Source organism: Terrapene carolina, unplaced genomic scaffold (genome assembly GCF_002925995.2).
Source record: "Terrapene carolina triunguis isolate 2854851 unplaced genomic scaffold, T_m_triunguis-2.0 Scaffold136, whole genome shotgun sequence".
Taxonomy (NCBI): Eukaryota; Metazoa; Chordata; order Testudines; family Emydidae; genus Terrapene; species Terrapene triunguis.
The window spans coordinates 2,374,151-2,394,263 of NW_020664487.1; the positions used below are offsets into that span (position 1 = coordinate 2,374,151).

Here is a 20,113-nt window from a genome sequence, read left to right on the forward strand (position 1 = left end):
TAATGACAGAATGCAACTGTTTAAGAGTTTGAGCAAATTACTGTGATTGCACCATGGTGATCATTCACAGAATATTCCAGAAACTCAACACCGTGATATAGAAAAAGTAGGAGATGATAGAAGATTTTTTTAAAAGCAAGAATCCGCTCTTCTCTTTTCATGGTGGTCAAAAATCTACAGACTCTAGAGCTTCAGTCATTTCTAGTTCTATTTCGCTATTAGGGAATTTTATAGCACTTATAGCAATGCAATATTCTGCCAGAGCATGAGTAAAATTTTCCAAAAGTGCCAAGTTTACTTAGGAGTGAACCTTAACCTCATTTCAAAAGCTACTTAGGGCACACAGGAGGGTAAGTCAAGTCAACTAGGAGCTTTTGAAAAGTTATCCTATCAATATGTGCCCCATCACTAATCTGTGAAAAGAAACCAATGCTAGAGAGACATTTTATCATAATAAAATATTCTCAAAAGCTGGCCCCTGATGAGGGCATAGAAGCAGGGAGACAGGTGAAAAATGCATACATGCTTTTAGAAAATATATTTCAATAACTTATGTGCATGTGACCTACACAGGAAGAACAACAGAGTTTGTGACCTTTTTGCTTCTTGATGATGTACACATGGTCTGTGAATGAATTTTGTCTCTTCAAAAGAGGTTTTTGCCCCCTTTTTTTTTTTTAAACACATTAAACATTCAGGGCTTCTTTAACTTGTTTCTCGGTTGAAGACAGTGTATGTCTCGTACGTCATCACAAATACCAATGAAGTGAAATATGAGCAGTTGAGAACAGAAGGGATTTTTAATCAAACTGAAACTCTGAATTTGGTTTCTTGTTTGTTAAAATTTGTTGGGAGAAATTCTCTGTTGAAGAGTCAAATCTCCATCCCTTCAACTAAGGGGGTGAGAAAGCTCCCATTCCAGTGCACTGAATCACTAAGAACACCTCCAGCAAAAAAAATAGAGAAGGCAAGACTTGGAATTCCTGATATTTTAAGATACAAAAACAAAATCTTTAAACCTTTGTGTGTTGTTATAAAGCAGCAAGAGACTAAAATCCTTGTTTTCCTTTGCAGTCCCCTTAAGACTCAGTCACAGACGTTGGCATAAAAATTAGTTTGGCTAAAAGTTTTAACAAGTTGTTTACACTTTGTATGTTTTCCATTTTTAATCAATAACTATCTTTATTGAATACTTTATTCATGTTAACATTGGATCAAGAAAAAGTGAATGAAGACAAGGGCATTTGCATTCAAAAACAGAGATCCTACCTGATGAGGAAAATGTCAGCAGATTGTCTTAATGGGTTCACTGTACAATTAGAAGCAGGACAATTGGTTGTTTGTGAGGTAAACCCAGATAGATTTCAAATACTGAGCTGCCCGTAAATGTTTATTTGGCGCTTATTAAAATTACCGTCTCAGATTGCTAAAAACATTGACCTTTTAAAAAATTCATATGGACACAAGCCCTGGGTACCAAGGTGAGTTTTAGCATATTAACCAAACATACAAGAAAACTGCAGGTACATACAATTGCTATAAGATATCTAATCAGAATCCATGAAGTTCTACATTAATTTTGCTCACCTGGCTTTTATTTGGCTTTTTCTAGCAGCCGCCTCACTAGCTGTCATGGGTTCAGGAAGAGTTGAAGGGACAGGAGAATTCTTTGGAAAAAACACGTGAATTAAAATATAAAATTCTGAAAGTTGTTACAAATTGAAGAGGAATACTGTGGCTTCCTTAGGGGTGGGGGGTGGGGAAGAGAAGAAGATCTTAATTTATAAATAAAGCATCAGAGAGTACTTTGGCTCAATATTGTGGTTAAACACAGATTATCAGATTAAAATGTATTAAAACGTTTCCTTACCTATGTTACAAAAGAGACTGACACTGCACCACATATTCTTCACAGTGATGTTATGATAGCTTTATGGCATAATTATGATACATTTTGTACATTAGTCATGTGAAGTGTCATTGGAAATGTTATGATTTGCTGATTATTATCCTATTTGTATGCATATATCATCTTTTTATCTGAAGTTATGAATATTGACTATCTGTATTTCAAATGTACTTACACCAGGTAACACCCACTAGACAAGATGCTTTCAATCTTCTAGATAGTGGGTGGAGAAGGGCCTATTCAGGGCAATGGGCCATTAGGAAAAAACAATAGGCTTTAGGAAAGCTTATCGCCCTGGTGAGCCTTCCTGTGAATGCTCCAAACAGCCTGTAAGTAATGGCTGCTATGACTCTACAAGGACATGTGATCAGACCACATGATGCTGGACTCCATCTTGGGATGTCAGTATTTTTCCACAGACTGGTCTGCAAACCAAGCTTTGAAACAAAGGGTTCCCGCCATATGCAAAAGCTATATAAGGCAGGGAGTGACATAATCCGTTGTTCTTCACTCCCCACACAGGACGACTCCTGGAAACACCTGAGGAACAAAGACTGAACTGGGGGAAGTGCTGGACCCAGGCTAAAAGGGATTTCTAGCCTGTGAATGAAACACCTGGGGATTCCAAGCTGTAAAGCAAGTGCAGCTTGCCCCTTAAGAATCTGCAGCCTGCTTGTATCATCTCTTTTCATATCCAAATCTATCTACTATATTAAGCTTAGTTTGTTTTTTTGTTTATTTGCTAGGTAATCTGCTTTGATCTGTTTGGTATCCCTTATAATCACTTAAAATCTATCTTTTGTAATTAATAAATTGTTTTTGCTTTATCTTAACCAGTGAGTTGGAGTGTAGTGTATGGGAATCATAGCTCAAAGGGCAAAGGCTGTTGCATATTCCTCTCCACACTGAGGGAGGGGGGAAACTTTACAGCGTAAGCTCAGAGAGTTCCCTGTGCAGCTCAAGACAGTATAATTTTGGCTATATATGCCAGAGGGGGTGCGAGCCTGGGGAGCCTGGAGTTGCCTTGGCTGTAGCCTTCCTATGCAGGGGCTAGTCAGAGAGCCTGCACGTAACTACAGCTGGGTGTGTCCCTGCCTGTATGAATGCTGGTGAAAGTGCAGATGGGAGGGCTTTGCAGCTTGTCACAGCAGTACAGTGTGAGAGGGAGCCCAGGCTGGTGGGTCAGGGGGCTCAGTGGTACCCCAGTTCCTGGTGGAACCCCAGGGAGAACCCGTCACAGAGATTATTAATGGCAATTTAAAAAAAAAAAATTGACCATTATATAGACTGCTTTTTGCTTTCTCATCTTGAATAGAAGTCAGCTAAGTCAGTTTAACTTTCAGGCTCTCGTGTACAAGCACAACGCTGTTATGTTTGGGTTGCACAGAGTGCAGAGAATATTTGTTTTAAAATGTTTCCTTCTGAGTTTTCAAACAAATTCATGGAAACATTTATTTTCGCCGTACGCTTTGATGGCGGCTCAGGCCCCCTCATGAGCAGAAAAGAGGGTACTTCTTGTTCCCGAAGGTGGTGAAGAGATCCACCTTCAGCAGACCCCATTTTAGGAATATGTTTTGGAGGACTTGAAAGTCTAGTTCCTATTCATAGTTGTGTGCCAAATGTCCACTGAAAACATTGGCTGTGGTGTTCTGAATGCCCAGGAGGTAGATTACCAACATTTAGATCTGATGAGCTATGCACCATTTCCATAGTATGTTGATATAGAACATGCAGGACACACTGTCCAGCATGACCCGATTGATTTGTCTCTGAAAGTCAGAAAATGGAGGCAGACATTCCTGAACTCCAACAGATTGATATGGAGATTGGTTTCCTGAGTTGTCCATCTGCTCTGAGTCATGAGAGCATTGAGATGAGCTCCCTAACCCAACAGTGATGCCTCTGTTAAAGTTAGTGACGGAGTTGGGCAACAGAAGGGAATACCCATCCAGATGTTGAGTGGATCTTTCCACCAATCCAGGAAGCTCCTCAATTGTAGAGGAACCATCACCTGTTTGTCCAAGGTGTGTCTGCCTAGAAACAGGTCATTCTGAGCCAGCCTTGAAAGCAGTGAAGACGTAGCCATGCGTGTTCGGTCACAAAACCGCAAGCTGCCATGTGTCCTTATAGTAGTCCAAGGACTTCCCTGAATTGTCTGTACCAAACACGATAAGGTTATGAACCTGTCTAAGGGAAGGTAGACCCTGGCTGTCAATGAAGCCCCTATAAACTGTATCTTCTTTATGAAGGTTAATATGAATTTCCTTACTTTCAGCTGAAGAACCAACGTTTGGAACAGAGCAAAGGCTGTCTGGGTGGAAGATAGCACAGCTTCATAAGAATGGCCCTCGAGTAGCCAGTCATCCAGGTACTATTACTAACAGCTAACCATACTAACCAATCTTATCAAGCAACTATAAGAAGAATACACAATAGCCAAAGCACGCTCCAGGCAGGCACACTAGAGCTCCCTCTCTAGCCAAGGCGGTAGAAAAGGAATTAAGGGTGGTTCATGCAAGCATCCCTATATAGCCTCGAAATCTGGCATGAGGTGGTATAGGGCACATACGCAGGTCAAACAGGCACAGGTAGTGGAAAAACCTCTGATCAAAGGGCTCAAGAGCCATATGCACAACTGAAGCAGAGCACCAATATGGACACTACTTCAAGAAGAATACCTGATTTTGATATAATTATTCCATCCTTATAACATTACTAGTTATGTCCTCTCAACCTTAACTCAATCTTAAATGTAGTTTGTGTCTGGGAATTAAGAGATTTTATATCTTTCCCCCAAATGCTAGAGAAATATAGAAATACGGTGAAGGGGGCTGAGCAGAAAATCTCAGGCTATTCTATTTTCCCTGTAGGTAGGTAAGATCCTGCCAAGGCTGGAAATGGCTAAGGATGCTTAATAATACAAAGTTAAATCAAAGCTCTGTTCGAAATTATCAGTTCCTTTTGTCCTCATTACCTCATGTAGTAACTCTGAAATTTGAACTTACTGTGAGAAAAATCAACAGAGCAGGAACAATTTAAAATGTATTTTATATAGACAGACATAGACTTTAAGGTCAGAAGGGACCATTATGGTCATCTAGTCTAACCTTCTGAGGCCTAGCCAAATAAAAAGTGTGGAAAGTACAGTTCATTGAAAGTACCATTACACTTTGATATAGTTTATCAGGATGTGTCAGAAGCTATTTTCCATTCCATCTTTATTTATTAGTGCTATACAGAAGATTCTAAGGCAGTTTTCCTTTTTGTTTTAGTTTAACAAGCTAAGAATTCTGTCAACACAATCTATTTGAAATTTATCAGATCCAGAACTTTCAGCACAGGGACAGACTTTTATAAAGAAAAAAGTTAACATTAGACATGTTCTCACTTGATTTGATCTAGAAGTAATAACTCCTTTTGACAATATTGAAAGACACTTACTAAATCTATCAAAAGATGTGAAAAATAGAAGACTACTTACATTAATATTGGACAATGGACATTCCTTTTTGGCAAGTTTAAAGGCAAAATAAGATACTTGAAAGATATCGGGTCTCCGTTCTTGATCTGGTTCAAGCATGTACCCTGTAAAAGTGGATTGATTAAAATTTCTTTAATAGCAATTCAAGAAAATTTGCCTAAAACATACTACAAATGAGAGTAAATGAGAATTAAACTACTTTGCTAATTGATTTAGAATTTACTCATTTCAAAAAGTGGTTTTTACCTCTTTCAGACAAGTACTGAGTTAGAATGGTGTCTATTGACAAGAGTATGCGGTTTATACTATATATTTTACTCTTTTCCTTGAATGGGAAGAGTAGAAAATTTGCATTACCAGTCCTGAAGCTCAACTGAATCAGTTAAACAGCAGACTTGTAAGGACTGCTAGGGATGCTATAAAACACACTGCAAAAGTGCTACACTAATAAATTAAAAAAAAAAAAAAGTAGTTAGTATTTTAGGAAAACTGAGTCTCTCCACCAGCTAGATCAGAGTTAGGTCTTCAAAACCTTCTTCTCCATTATTAGAATGAAAACAACTCAGGAGTACCAGCCTTCTTGAAAAGCATTTTCTGAAACACAGTAATGTAAAACTGTGAGCCAACTAACGGCATCACAGCTGGGCTGATGTGTAAATGTCGCTGCATTTGGAACCAGCAACTGTTTTTTTGTTTTTTTTTTTTTAATTAAAGGACCCAGGCAAAAAACCACACATACACACCACTCAAAACATAACCAAGTTCCATCTCTGAACACAAGTTATGTTTTCTGAACTGACACATAGCCAGCCACTTCATGAGTATATTATTCTATATGAACGTTAAAATGATTAGATGCAGACTAATTAAAAAAAAAAAAGAGTGGATTTTGTACCAGCACCAATCCAAGCGTCAGTTACAGAGACAGCATTATTAAAAACAATGTTAATCAATAATTCATTCTGAAGTACACTCAATTTAATCCAGTGATTCTCAAACTGTGGATCAGGACCCCAAAGTAGGTCATGACCCCGTTTTAATGGTGTTGCCAGGGCTGGCATTAGACTTACTGGGGCTTGGGGCCCAAGCCTGAGCTCCACCGCCCGGGACCCAAGCCCACACCTGAGAACTTCAGCCCTGGGCAGCAGAGGTCAGGCTTCAGTCCCCCCTCAGGGGGTCATGTAGTAAATTTTGTTGTCAGAAGGGGGTCATGGTGCAATGAAGTTTGAGAACCACTGATTTAATCAGTAAACTACCACAAATAGTTAGGTTCACTATAGAGAGTAATGGCATGTAACTAACTAGTTTTGAATGCAATGCATTTAGTATAATAAATATAAATACGGAAACACCTAATGCACTGGAGAATTAAGCATCCATCCATCCTACATTTTTAAGCAAGGAAAAGTTCACATATGAAGGGAAAACATTTCAGTAAAAGTTCAATTTCAATCTTCCAAAGTATTCTACACAAAGCAAGAGGGAAAGTATTTTGAGTATGAAATACTTAAGTGTTTTGAGATTTTAAAATAAATCACTTATTTGATTAAAAGAAAAAATATGAGCAAGCAAACCTATCCATAACTGCACAAAAGCTTACCTTTTACACATTACAAAGAAATGCAGCTTGGAAACCAAAGAGTTATGTTTAAAAGTATGGCTCTTACACTAAACAGTAATTGGTTTCTTAAACTTCATTTTGTAAGTCTAGCCATGCCTGAAATCCTACACATTGCATCCTTTCCTTTTAACTTGCTTCAATTTGTCACTGAAAATGATAATCACAAAGAATAACCGGACAAATTTATAAGCCTGATTTTGTATACAGTGATATTTATAAGACACTAAGCTAGTCGTGTCCCATCTGTGACCTAGGCTCCAGCTGTTGGCCTTGCGGGGGACCACATTAAGAAAAAATGATATTTGACTACAAGTGAAAAAATGTGTTCTCTAAACAAGTTCAATTTTACAAAATGAAGTGTTCAGAACAGACCCATCACTTCAGGGAGGAGGCGGGGGCACAGTCTCATGCTACTTCCCTTACAACAGCTCTGAGGTGGGAGTGCTCTGAGCTGTGCTGTCCCTTCCCTGTTGCAGTTCTAACTCCACCACATCACCAAGGAGAGAAAATTTCTGGCTGCTCCACTTTCGGCTTCCCTGTGGAAGCCCCAGAAAGGGCCATATAAGAGCTTCACTAGCTCTGCCTGAGCTGAAGGGCGCACTAAGCAAAATACCACTCTCCTCTCCCATGCAGGGCAGACCAGGAGAAGTTGAGAAACAACACCCTGTTACAGCTCCCCAATTCTTTGCCCTGGGAAATGCCTCAACTTATGTCAGCTGGCTGTGGTCTCCAAGGGACAAAAAGCCAACTGGGCACAGCCCAAGTGTTCATTCCAACTCAAGTGTCCACCCCAACCGCTCACATGCCCCCTTTCCAGGAGCTATGCCTCCCTCTCCGCAGGAGCTAGCACAGGTGTAGAGCTAGCAGACTTCCTTACATCATGGTATATCCTGAACCATGCAAAGAGAGAACAGCGCAGAGATTCAGCCCCAAAATATTGATTGTAGACACCTGATCATTCTGAAATACATTTGGCCCTTGGGATTAAGAGATTGGACACTACTGTAGTAAAACATTAGCAAATTTCACCCTAAAAATGAGGTCTCGCTTCATTTCACATATTTGCAATAATCAAAGAGCTTAGTCAAAAAGGTTGGGGAAATACCATTTAAACAAGATGGCAAGAACAGTGTCAGATTGGATGGAAAAGTTGCAGTGTCACCACCAGCATGATCCTAGCCTGGTGCAAAAGTGCTGGAAATGATGGCATCAGAAGCACCTCAGAAAGAACAGTTTCAGGCATTGCAAGTAGTAGGGGGATGGGAAGGACACGCAATTAGGACCTCAATTCCATTAAGTCCCCCAGTTAATAGAAGTAATATACTATAGCTAGGAGAAACTGTGTGCAGCCCTCCTCTGAAAGAGATACGTCACAACAAAGCTTTTGACAAACAGGAGGTTAAGAATCTAGATGCCTATGGCTCAGAAGGATTTGGAGGCATATTTGGACTCATCCTGGATTTTAGTGTCCTGCTAAATACATGACAAAATCACCTGTAGTCTTGTGGGAACCAAGACTACAGGATAAATTACAGTCTACTAAAGTACACATTGGTCAGAAATTTGTCAGTGAAGTCAACATACTGAGCTCAGCATTTAACAAGTTGCCAAATACAGAAACAATTCTAAAAATAGAAAAATCTTTCTTAGACTCTGAACAAGAAGTTTATAGCAAGGGCATTTCAGGAAACTTTAAAAGTATAATTTGCATCAGCCCAGGCTTTATCAAACAGTTTTGGATAATAGCTTTACTGACAACCTGGGGAACCAACTGAGACATGGCAACATTGACTCTAGGAATCAAGGAACGTCATAAGAAAAATGAATTAAATAGATCTGATTTGAAAGAGTGATTGCAACAAATTAAATGCAACTTTCAAACAAGAGATTTTTCCTCATCTCTGGTGGGCACAGCAAGGTTTCTGAGTTAATTCTGATTATAGTTCTGGTCATATTTTTGTTACCTTTCTCCAGATAGAAAGCAAATCAACAAATTTAAGACTGGTCTAGATGGACAATGTTTTCTAGAACACACCTTGCTTTATCTACAAAAAAGGCAGCACTGTTTTTATTCTTTAGAAAAGTGTGTGTGTAGAGGTACATTTCAAGTACTTTAATAATAATGACTCTAAATTTATGATGTCTATGATTTAAACAAGATTTTCCCCCAGAATTTTAAAATTTTGTTTGTTTTTCTGTCCATGGTAGCTTCTTCTCTAAATTGATTAGAGCAATATAGGGCTATATTTGGGAGCACTGCAAGGAAGTGCAGGGGAAATTCTGTGCTATATCTCAGCATGGTTTTATGGGTATCTGCAGAATTTTGGTATTACCAGTGTGTTCTATAAACACTCTTAAAAAAAGAAATGCATTTCTTGCTCCTTGCTGCAAAAGTATCCTTGCAAATATTGCATGAGTATCCTTTATAATAGTCCCCAGGGAAACCATGCGGAACTTCAACTACAACTAGAAACTACTAACAACTACTCTATAAAAAACTATCTACAAGTATAAACGAGCTAAGAGCTAGGGAAGTGGAGATCAGCTAAGCCGCACTCCACAGTTCCAACGACCGTCATGGGCAGTGAAAAGGAACTGAGGGGGCGCTGGGTCAGCAGGGGCATATATCCGGCGCCATAAGGGCGCCACTCCAGGGGGCGCCTCAGCTGACCCACCGAGTGTTGCTAGGGTAAAAATCTTGCAACAATCGTGCAGGTGGCGTGCGCACACCTAATTGGAATTGATATGAGCAAGCACTCGAAGAAGAACTTAGGCTGGAAAAAACTTATCTGCGGTTCTGTCCTTTTAAGTTAGCTCAGGAGTAAACTCACAATTCCTCACAAAGGGGTGGTAGCTCAAAACTGATTATTTAAAAAAGACTGGCACAGTTAACTAGTTTTATTGAAGACACTATGTATATCTTAGGTTCTTACACCATGACCAATGCTGAAAGTTTTATAGATATAGTTAGTTGTCCTATTAAAAAAAATTATTTATTTTTTTGGTCCTCAATGTAACTTTTCAGCAAGGAGGAGACGAGACACTGTAAACAAGTGAGGAGATCTGTAGGGAAGGTCTTGAGGAAGGTGAAAGATCTCAGACAGGGATGCCTTTTTATAGAAAAATTTTAATAAATTTTATATTACCTAATGGATTTATGGATAGCTGATTGGTATAGGCTTCTTACACCGCTCGCACAGCTTGAAGTCCGGGGACCAGGGCATGCCCTGTCCCTAGACCAAGTCCCTCCGGGGACTATCTATACTACTCTTAACCACTAAGAAGTACTAGAAACTACTAAAACTACTACTATTTACAGGTATATACAAGAAAAAACTAGAACCACCACTGGTCAAGTCCACTTGTTAATGCAAGAGGAGCATTCCAGCACCGTCACTGGTGGTAAGAAGGAACTGAAGGGGGAGGGGTCGCCCCTTATACTGGCACATATGCACATGACTCCCGAGGGCGCCAGAGCCAGCCCCTATGGGTACCACTGGGGGGAAAACTTCCAGCACTGGTGCAGGTGGCGAGCACACACCCCTGCATGGAATGGATATGAGTAAGCACTCGAAGAAGAACTAAAAGGAAACTTTTTTTTCCCCCTTCATCAGAGCAGACAATTTTCCTTTTCAAAACATTTCCTCAATGCAATGATCCCCCTTTCCTCCCCAGCAAAACCACAGATTTACTTTGATTTCTCAGACAGTGGAGATAAGGACTCTTCTGAAATTAGAACAAAAGTTCTAAAAGTGGTGTCAGGGCAAGGTTAGATTATGTTCAACCAAACCTTCAAATTCACTGATTTAAAGGACATTAACTATAAGTGCATATTGCAGGTAGGGAAGGTCACTGGTAGTAAGGTCTAATAAACTCACACAAAACAATTTTAAGTGCTGCCCAGCTACTTACTTATCAAACAATGTACATTATGGGTATATCGGGAATTGTCTGGAATGGTAAAATTTCCGTCACAAATAGCAACCTGACTCTCCCCAAAGGGAAGTGTGAAGAAACAAAGTTTATACAGCAAGCAGCCAAGTGCCTATAAAAAAAAGAAGAAAAAAAGTATTGTCATTGCAAAGTCTAGATGACAATAAACTAGTGTAAAAAGTAAAGCTAGATTTAATAAATAACTGAAATGCTGGTCACTATTGATGCCTGCATAGACATTGAACATGGTAGCATTTTGCGTTAACACTCCATTGACATAACTTGGGATGTAAGCAATGAAGTGATATAAAGCAGTTCTACAAGTGCTTTTTGTCCCACCAACTAGATGACAGACAGCAACAAAGCTGTTAACTTAAAGAAATTCAGAGAGGAAAATTATGTCTGTTTTTTAATTTTAAAAAAATCTATTTTTAATTCAGATGAACAGTTCCAATATGTGTTTATAAAGAGAAATTGCATGTGTAGAACCACCATCTAATCTGACAAGTAAGAGTCCTTGAACTCATGTTATTTTCCCATAAACTTTTTGATGTAATCTACTCAAGATGCACCCGTTTGGCATGTAGAAGAAAAGTAATCATGGAGTTCTCCCATTTCAGTAATCTGAAAAAGTTCTTAAGTCCTCATTAGGTATTACATATGTTGACAATGAAAGTGTTATATTTCATACAATAATCAGTTTTACCCTTGCTTCATTTCCTGTGTTTTTAGTAATTAAAAGTGTTGTTGTAGCAGTGTTGGTCCTCGGATAGTGGCGACACAAGGTGGGTGAGGTAGTATCTTTTATTGGATCAACTTCTGTTGGTGAAAGAGACAAGCTTTCAAACTACACAGAGCTCTTCTTACAGTCTCGGAAAGATACTCAGAGCATCACAGCTAAATACTATGTGGAAAAGATTGTTTAGCATAAAGTAGTTAACACGTAATTGTAAGAGACTATTCAAAGTAAAGTGACCTGTGAACACCCCTGCAGTCATAGGACAAAAAAATAGGAGGGTAGAGGGTTACAGATTGTTTTAATAAGCCATAAATCCAGTGTCTTTATTAAGACCATGATCTCTAGTGTTTAGCAAGGTTATGAATTTAAGCTCCCCGGCTCATCTTATGCAGGTTCTCTTTGAGAATGAGGACTGAGAGGTAAGATATGGAATGACTGTTTTGTGAAAAGTGTTGGCCCATGAATGTTATGTTTTTGTCTTACAACTTTTACTGTGAGAGTTCATTCAAGAGAGTAATGACTGTCTGGTTTCACCCACACAGTTGTTACTGGGGCATTTAGTGCACTGAATGAGGTACACCTCGTTGCCATAGGCATGTGTAGGACACATTGATCTTAAAAGGTATGTTATGGTGGGTAATGATCATCCTAGTAGCAGAGTTAACTCTGCAGGTTTTGCATCTGTTATGGCAGGGCAGGCCGGTGCCACTAGGAGTTGATGTGTCCTGGTCTGTGGGGAGCTTACTTCTGTTGATGAGCTTGGTGAGTCAGCGGGGGGTTGTTTTAATGCCAGAAAAGAGGGTTCACGAAAGATTTTTCAAGATGGGGTCCCCATCAAGTAGAGACTGTAATTGTTTAATGATACCCTATACGGGTATCATCATGTGTGGGTGAAACCAGACAATCACTACGCTCTCAAATGAACTCATACAGTCCTATGACTGAAGAGGTGTTAATGTGCCCAATTCTCCTTAAAATGGTCTCTTAGGCCTGGTCTACACTACAGAGTTAGGTCAAGGTAAGCTGCCTTACCTAACTCTGTAAGGATCTACACTAAAATTTAGCTCCCACTGATATAAGTCACCCACTACATCAACTTAATAACTCCACTTCTGTGAGAGGCATAGTGCTTAGGTTGACATAGGGCAACACAGCGTCTTTGCAGACACAACATTATTTACATAATAATGTAAATATTGGGCCATGCATCCCTGGGCGGGGTGGGGCCGCAGCGGCGAGCCCTGCATGGCCGACAGCTCGGGCTATCAGACCCAGAGCCCCCGCTGTCAGTACCCCACAAAGCCCCACACAGTTAAGTCGGTGGAAGCACTCCTGGTGAGGGGACACACCGCTGACAAAGGGCATAGTGTGGACATGAAAAGCCCCAGTAATTACTGTGGTTGCTATTCGTCAACCTAACTTAGGTTGACTTAATTTTGTAGCGTATACTTGTCCTTAGAGTGTGCGTTAAACAAAATCTTTTCCATCTTGTATTTAACTACAACTCTCTGGATACACACTGCGATAAAGAACCCATGGCATCAAATCTCAGAGCTAGGTCTCCCCCCTCACAGGATCTCAAGGCCCAGCCTGAGCTCAAATATCTACACTGCAAATTTTATAACCCCGCAGCCCAATTCAGCTGACCTGGGCTAGCTGTGGCCTCTGCATATCTTTCCCAGACCTGAAGAGCTCTCCATAGCTCATAAGCTTGTCTCTTTCACCAATAGAGGTTAGTACAATAAAAGAGATTACCTCATCCACCTTGTCAAGTATCAGAGGGGTAGCCGTGTTAGTCTGGATCTTGTAAAAAGCGACAAAGAGTCCTGTGGCACCTTACAGACTAACAGACGTATTGGAGCTCATGGGTGAATACCCACTTCGTCAGATGCATGTCATGACATGCATCTGACGAAGTGGGTATTCACCCACGAAAGCTTATGCTCCAATACATCTGTTAGTCTATAAGGTGCCACAGGACTCTGTCGCTTTTTCCTCATCCACCTTGTTTCTTTAGCAATTAAAAGACGTTTAACAAACAGTACCAGCCATTCATCACAAATATTTATTTTTGTATTACATACCTTATTTTCTCATTGTTACTTTTCTCCTTGCGCTCAAATTATGTCCAGCTGGTTATTACTGAACTTTGCATTCTGATTATATATAGTATAATAATCAATAAATATAGCTCTCTTCATCTTTAATGTACTCTGCAAATATTCACTAAACATCAATCATTAGTGATAATGAAATCTTATTTTTCAAACTGAACCAAACATCACTGACATGGCTGAATGCATTGGAGCTGGTCACCTATTCAGTCTGCCTTATTTAAATCATACTATAAACAGGTTTCTATTGAAGCCATTGTTAACAACTGAACAGAAGTGAGAGCAAGGGAAAATACTAATGTAATCTACATTTTGCACTAGTAGGCTAAAGAAAAAAAATACTTATCTAAATAATACTTCCCTTTTTACAGTATATCACGTATGCCAATAATTCTCTGTAGGAAAAGACAAAACCATTCTCTACAGCTATTTCTCTTTATCACCATTTCCCACACACTACTTCTGTTGCAAGAAGCCACACCTTATTCGCTCACTGCAAAGCCTTTACTTTGTATTTTCTGAGATGTTAACTTCCCTTTTATCATTTTTTACTTTTAATAAAGCAGAACAACTCTACAAGAATTAGACCACCTTTTACATCACTTACCCAGATATCTGCCTTGGTAGTAACTGGCTTTCCGCCATAAAGATTGATCATTTCAGGAGCTCTGTATGACAGTGTTGTATACCTAGCAGAAAATAAGTCAAGTGGAACTGAGATGAAATGGAAGATTTGCAATATAGCTTATGAATGGTGGGTAATAAAGGTAATACACACTAACCATTTTTAATATGGATAATTGTCCACTACAGATTACTTACAGACTATGTAAAATAAAATAATAGAATCATAGACTTTAAGGCCAGAAGGGACCATTATGATCGTGTAGTCTGACCTCTTGCACAACTCAGGCCACAGAATCTCACCCACCCACTCCTGTATCAAACCCCTAACCTATGTCTGAGCTATTGAAGTCCTCAAATCATGGTTTAAAAAATTCAAGGTGCAGAGAACCCTCCAGCAAGTGACCCGTGCCCCACGCTGCAGAGGAAGGCGAAAAACCCCAAGGGCCTCTGCCAATCTGCCCTGGAGGAAAATTCCTTTCCGACCCCAAATATGGCGATCAGCTAAAACCTGAGCATATGGGCAAGACTCACCAGCCAGACACCCAGGAAAGAATTCTCTGTAGTAACTCAGATCCCACCCCATCTAACATCCCATCACAGGCCATTGGGCATATTTACCGCTAATAGTCAACGATCAATTAATTGCCAAAATTAGGCTATCCCATCATACCATCCCCTCCATAAACTTATCAAGCTTAGTCTTGAAGCCAGATATGTCTTTTGCCCCCACTGCTCCCCTTGAAAGGCTGTTCCAGAACTTCACTCCTGTGATGGTTAGAAACCTTCGTCTAATTTCAAGTCTAAACTTCCTGATGGCCTGTTTATATCCATTTGTTCTAGTAAGTCATTGCAACATTCCTCAACAACAAGCAATGCTGTGTGGATTGATCATTGACCATTTATGGGGACATGGCAGTAGACATGCTGCTCATAGGTCAGCTAAAGTTTTTGTTTTATGGAAAGAATCTTTTGCTGTTTTTCTATACTCTTAGAAGAATTACACCAAGTTACAACTATTGCAAATCAAATACACCAAGTTTATGAACACAAAAAAGTTTGTCTAAAGTATCAATTGGAACACCTGATTTTAATAAAATCAGGGAAATGATCAACATTTAGTTCTTGTTATAGATTATCTTTGGAAACAGCTAAGAAAAACTATCCCCAAATTACACCTTAGATTGTGGCATTTTAACTTCTCTAGTTTTTTGGTATTTTGTTCACACTACTCTAAAGGTATTACACATAAACAGATCAGTCCCCTGTTGAAGTCTTAGCAACATGAAGCTAATGCTAGAAATATGGAGCATGGAAAGAGAAAGATGGAGATAGAAAAGCCAAGAGTGATTTTTCAGAGCAGTACATCTACTACTATTTTTTGGTAACTTTTCTTGATAAATACTGCACTCAAAGCCAAACTCAGATGCTGAAGTTACATCTTTGAACTGATTCTTGTTAGTTAAAAACAAAGCATATTCCAGGATATTGAGTCTCATATTTGCAAATAACTGCGTGTTTATAAAACGTAACATATCATTCCCAAATGTGTGTATCCTAAATAGCAGTTTCAAAAAGATGTACATTTATTTTCCATGTAAGTCCTGAATAATACATAGTTACACTCTAGCACCAACTATCTTTAGCAGGCAAGAAAATAAACAAATTTTAAACGTTAACACATATACAATTTCTCTGATTAAACAAAGTGGAAATGGCATGGGTGTTACTGGATCCATCATTAGGATAGATCTAGATCAGGGGTGGCCAACCTGTGGCTCCGGAGCCACATGCGGCTCTTAAGAAGTTAATATGCGGCTCCTTGTATGGTCACCGACTCCAGGGCTGGAGCTACAGGCGGCAACTTTCCAATGTGCCACGGAGTGCTCACTGCTCAACCCCTGCCTCTGCCACAGGACCTGCACCCACTCCACCCCATCCCCTCAGCCTGCAGTACCCTCGCTCCTCTCCCACACAGCCTCCTGCAAGCCAAGAAACAGCTGATTGGGAGGTGTGGGGAGGGAGGGGGAGGCACTGATTGGTGGGGCTGCCGGTGGGTGGGAGCTGCTGGGAGAGGGGGCAGGGGAGCTGATGAGGGGCTGCTGACATATTACTGTGACTCTTTGGCAATGTACATTGGTAAATTCTGGCTCCTTTTCAGGCTCAGGTTGGCCACCCCTGATCTAGACATTAGTAAGTTAGTATGAAGCCTTTTTCCAGTGTCAGCAATCATGCAGGCTGATTGAGCCTGTTCTTATCAGTTGTCTTTCAATAGCACCCAGATGTCTCAACACAGGATCAGGGCTTCACTGTGCTAAGAAACTGGCACTTCAAATAACTCTGAATCTAAGCTCTCACAATTCTGCAATTAACAACGTGTTGGTACAATAGTTCACCTGTATGCTGTAAATTGCAGGTCAGGGGCCTAAACAGGAATAGTGAGGCTTAGAACAAAGCAGGTTATTAGGGGGAAAGAGCTGAGACAGTAAAAGTAACACAAGGTTGCATATATTCCAAGTGAAATGTATTACCTGGAGGCAGCAAACTTTCTGTAATTACACTCGACTGTTAGTACATTCACTTTAAATTTTGCAGGAATTGTTTGTAGGGTAACTGAAATAGTAGGAATACCTGGTAATGTTGATGCTATCTTGCTATGCCTATTTTAAGTATTGGCATAGCCCCGATCATCACTAAGGAAGTGAAAAAACCATTACTGTTAACAGGAGTTGTGCACTTAAATCAACCACCTTGAACACTAATTTGTTCCTAGCTAGGCCCTTATGTTTCCATTAATGTATGTAACATGTAATACGTTCTGTGCTGCTAAGAAAATTAATTAGTGCTTACGAATAGCCATTTAAGTGAACTTACTTTTTAATTTCTTCTTCAACTACATTAACACCATCTTTCTGAGGATTAAGGAATTTGTTAGTGGCACTGCCAAAGTCACAAAGGACATAGTTTCCATTGTCATTCAACAAAATATTCTCTACCTTAAAAGGAAAAATGAAACAATCAGGTAAACTGACAAAATGAAAAATGAAAAAACAGAGTAGTGTCCAATTTTATAGAAAGCAGCCAAGTCTTCCCTCTAATTTTCAGTTAGAGATGACAAGCCTGCCATGTACTAATATTCTGAAAATTCAAAAGAAATTTAGCATTAATAGTAAAACTATAACTTCATCATTACCTCATTAGGTAATCAGTAGTGCCAAAATCTATTCTACAAGAATGCGATGCCTAACCTACCTAACATTTTTCATTTAATCTTCTGGGTACAGTTCTGCAGACAGACTCTGTTCCCCTCCCCCCATATAAGTGGGCAGCTTTTGCACACTATGCGATGTCTTCCACATTACAAGTCATCTTTTGACAGCTGCTCAGTAGCAGCAAACATTCAGCTCATTACCTTTTACAGGAACTCTTACCTTCAGGTCCCGGTGAACTATCGGGGTTTTGCAGTGATGCAACCTGGCAACAGCTTCACAGGTGTCACAAAATATCCTCAGTACTTCTGGCTCAGTAAAGCCTGTCTGAAGTCTCTGATTCATCTGATTCACGACTTGCCCCGCTACAGTAGAAACATAACTTTGTAAAAGTAACAACTCTTTTTAACGATCTTTCAAAATGTTGTGTGGCCTTTAATCAAACAAAGTTTGTGTTTCTATTTAAAATGTTGCCTACATGCACTATAGCCAATCAAAATTTTTCAACCTCTTGTAAAAAAAATGAAACAAGTTCTTAATCAACCACTCTTGCTGTTTTCCAAACAGGGCTAATACAACCCCCACCCCTGTATATCTACAGAACAAATAGAGTTAGTTACCCTTAATTTTATTAATTCCTAATAAGAATCCACTGCTCCAAACAGAAGGTTCAATCCCACTCAATGGTGGCAAAAGGAATTTTTGGAATAGAAATCTGAAACCTCCCCACACGAACACACTTGCTGACCTTCCCCAAATCCTTCCAAAGCTGAGAAGGACACAAAAAAATACAAAAGCTATTATAATTTGGAAGTACAGAAAATAAGCCACTATTGTGCAGATGTCACTATTGCAATATTTGACATCTGACATCGCTTCTTCACCTGCCTAAACGAAAACTAGTTGATAAATATAGGGAAAGTATGTCCTAAGAATTAGAGTCATAGTAGGGAGGCAAAATTACAAGTAAGAAATCTGTTTTTTTTCCCTCCTCTATTGGCTTCACTGTCCTAGACAGAAGTCCTAATTCATAAGAAGTAACAAACATTCATTATCACTCAACCACCATACAGGGAAAGTAATAGGAGTACCAGCGCAAAGAGTATCACAATGACAGAAACGGTTGTAGGACACGTTATAGCTCAGCTTAAAGCTATAGGGCTGCATGCAGGAATCAATAGGTGAAAGTTCTCTGGTCTGTTTTTTTAAATACAGAAGGTCAGACTAGATGATCATAATGCTTCCTTCTGTCCTTAAAATCTATGACTCAGTGACAAAAGCGACCACTGCGTAACTATGTCAGAAATTAGAATTAAACAGAATAGGAAGATACAATGGAGACTATTCAATAGTCTTTGAACTCAAGATTTCCAAATGCAGAAGGAATAATTTTCTCTAACACAAAATTTTATTTTTTAAAATGTACATCTTTATTCTGAAAAGCGTGGACAGCCGACAGATCTGTTGCCCAAGAACTGCTATCTGAAGAAAGCAATTCACTTTTTCTATTTCAGAAAGAATATATTGACCAAATCACAGTGTTGCAGGATTTTTTCCAGAGAGGACTAATGTTTCTCCCTCCACTATGTTACATATCTCTGGCAGAATGAGCACCAAACTCTCAGAGGAAATTCTTGGATTACTAGTAATCCCTGGTGATCACGGAGTCATTTCTAGCACTATATTCCGCTAAAGTGGAAAAAATAAAGGGAAAACTGGTTTCCCAGACAACTCCCTTGTAAAAGGATCTCAGAGAGCCAAAAGAGAAAACATCTATTATCCTCAGTGCAGGCAGACATACTGGAAGGAAGGTGTAGTCAGTTCAGCAAGTGTGCCAGCAGAGAGGTTTCAGAAACAAAAGACCGTCTCCATTAGCTCGATTCGGACAGCAATACCTATTAATTATGACTTCAAAGCAGCGGATCAAATGAAAATGCATTTATGCTCTCCATTAATAATTAGCTCAATTTTCTACTCCATCTAAACGGCAATCAAGTTAAACTTACATTTAGAAACAGCAGTTTTTAAATTGCTCACCATATTATTCTCATGTTATACTTAGGGCCCTTCATTTTCAGTTATTTTATTTTTCCCAGGAATGTATCTGTGTTTATTAATACAATGACAAAAACAGGTGAAAACTGGAGGAAAAAATTTAATTTTTCTGGGCAAATATCAGGGTTGATTTTGGTGGACAGAAGGACGGGGGGAAGTATTCAGTAGATTAATGCTTTGATGAATGGAATTAAATGTGGTTTGCTACAGAACTAAAACAGAACTCAAAACACAACGCCAACTGTGAGTTTAAGAAAATAATATATCTCTAATCCCAAAATAAAACTTTTAATTTGAATAAACAGTTTACTGTTTTAGACTTAGAACTATTAGCCTATAAATATTTACTTTAGTAATTGGGCCACACCATTTGCAGCACATACACTCAACGTCATCCTTTTCTCCCCCCACCCCACCCCTTTTTTTTA

General features: G+C 39.4%; 1 protein-coding gene across 1 annotated transcript in view; it reads right to left on the bottom strand.

Annotated features, from left to right (window-relative positions):
- BMP2K (BMP2 inducible kinase) overlaps positions 1–20,113 on the bottom strand; it is a 105,674-nt gene that overhangs the window by 43,551 nt on the left and 42,010 nt on the right. The window contains exons 4-9 of the mRNA XM_024199916.3: positions 17,853–17,995; positions 17,296–17,417; positions 14,405–14,486; positions 10,924–11,056; positions 5,391–5,494; positions 1,588–1,667 (exon numbers count right to left, since the gene is read on the bottom strand). Of these exons, the coding sequence (XP_024055684.2) occupies positions 1,588–1,667; positions 5,391–5,494; positions 10,924–11,056; positions 14,405–14,486; positions 17,296–17,417; positions 17,853–17,995 (664 nt within the window). The remainder of the gene's footprint in view (positions 1–1,587; positions 1,668–5,390; positions 5,495–10,923; positions 11,057–14,404; positions 14,487–17,295; positions 17,418–17,852; positions 17,996–20,113) is intronic.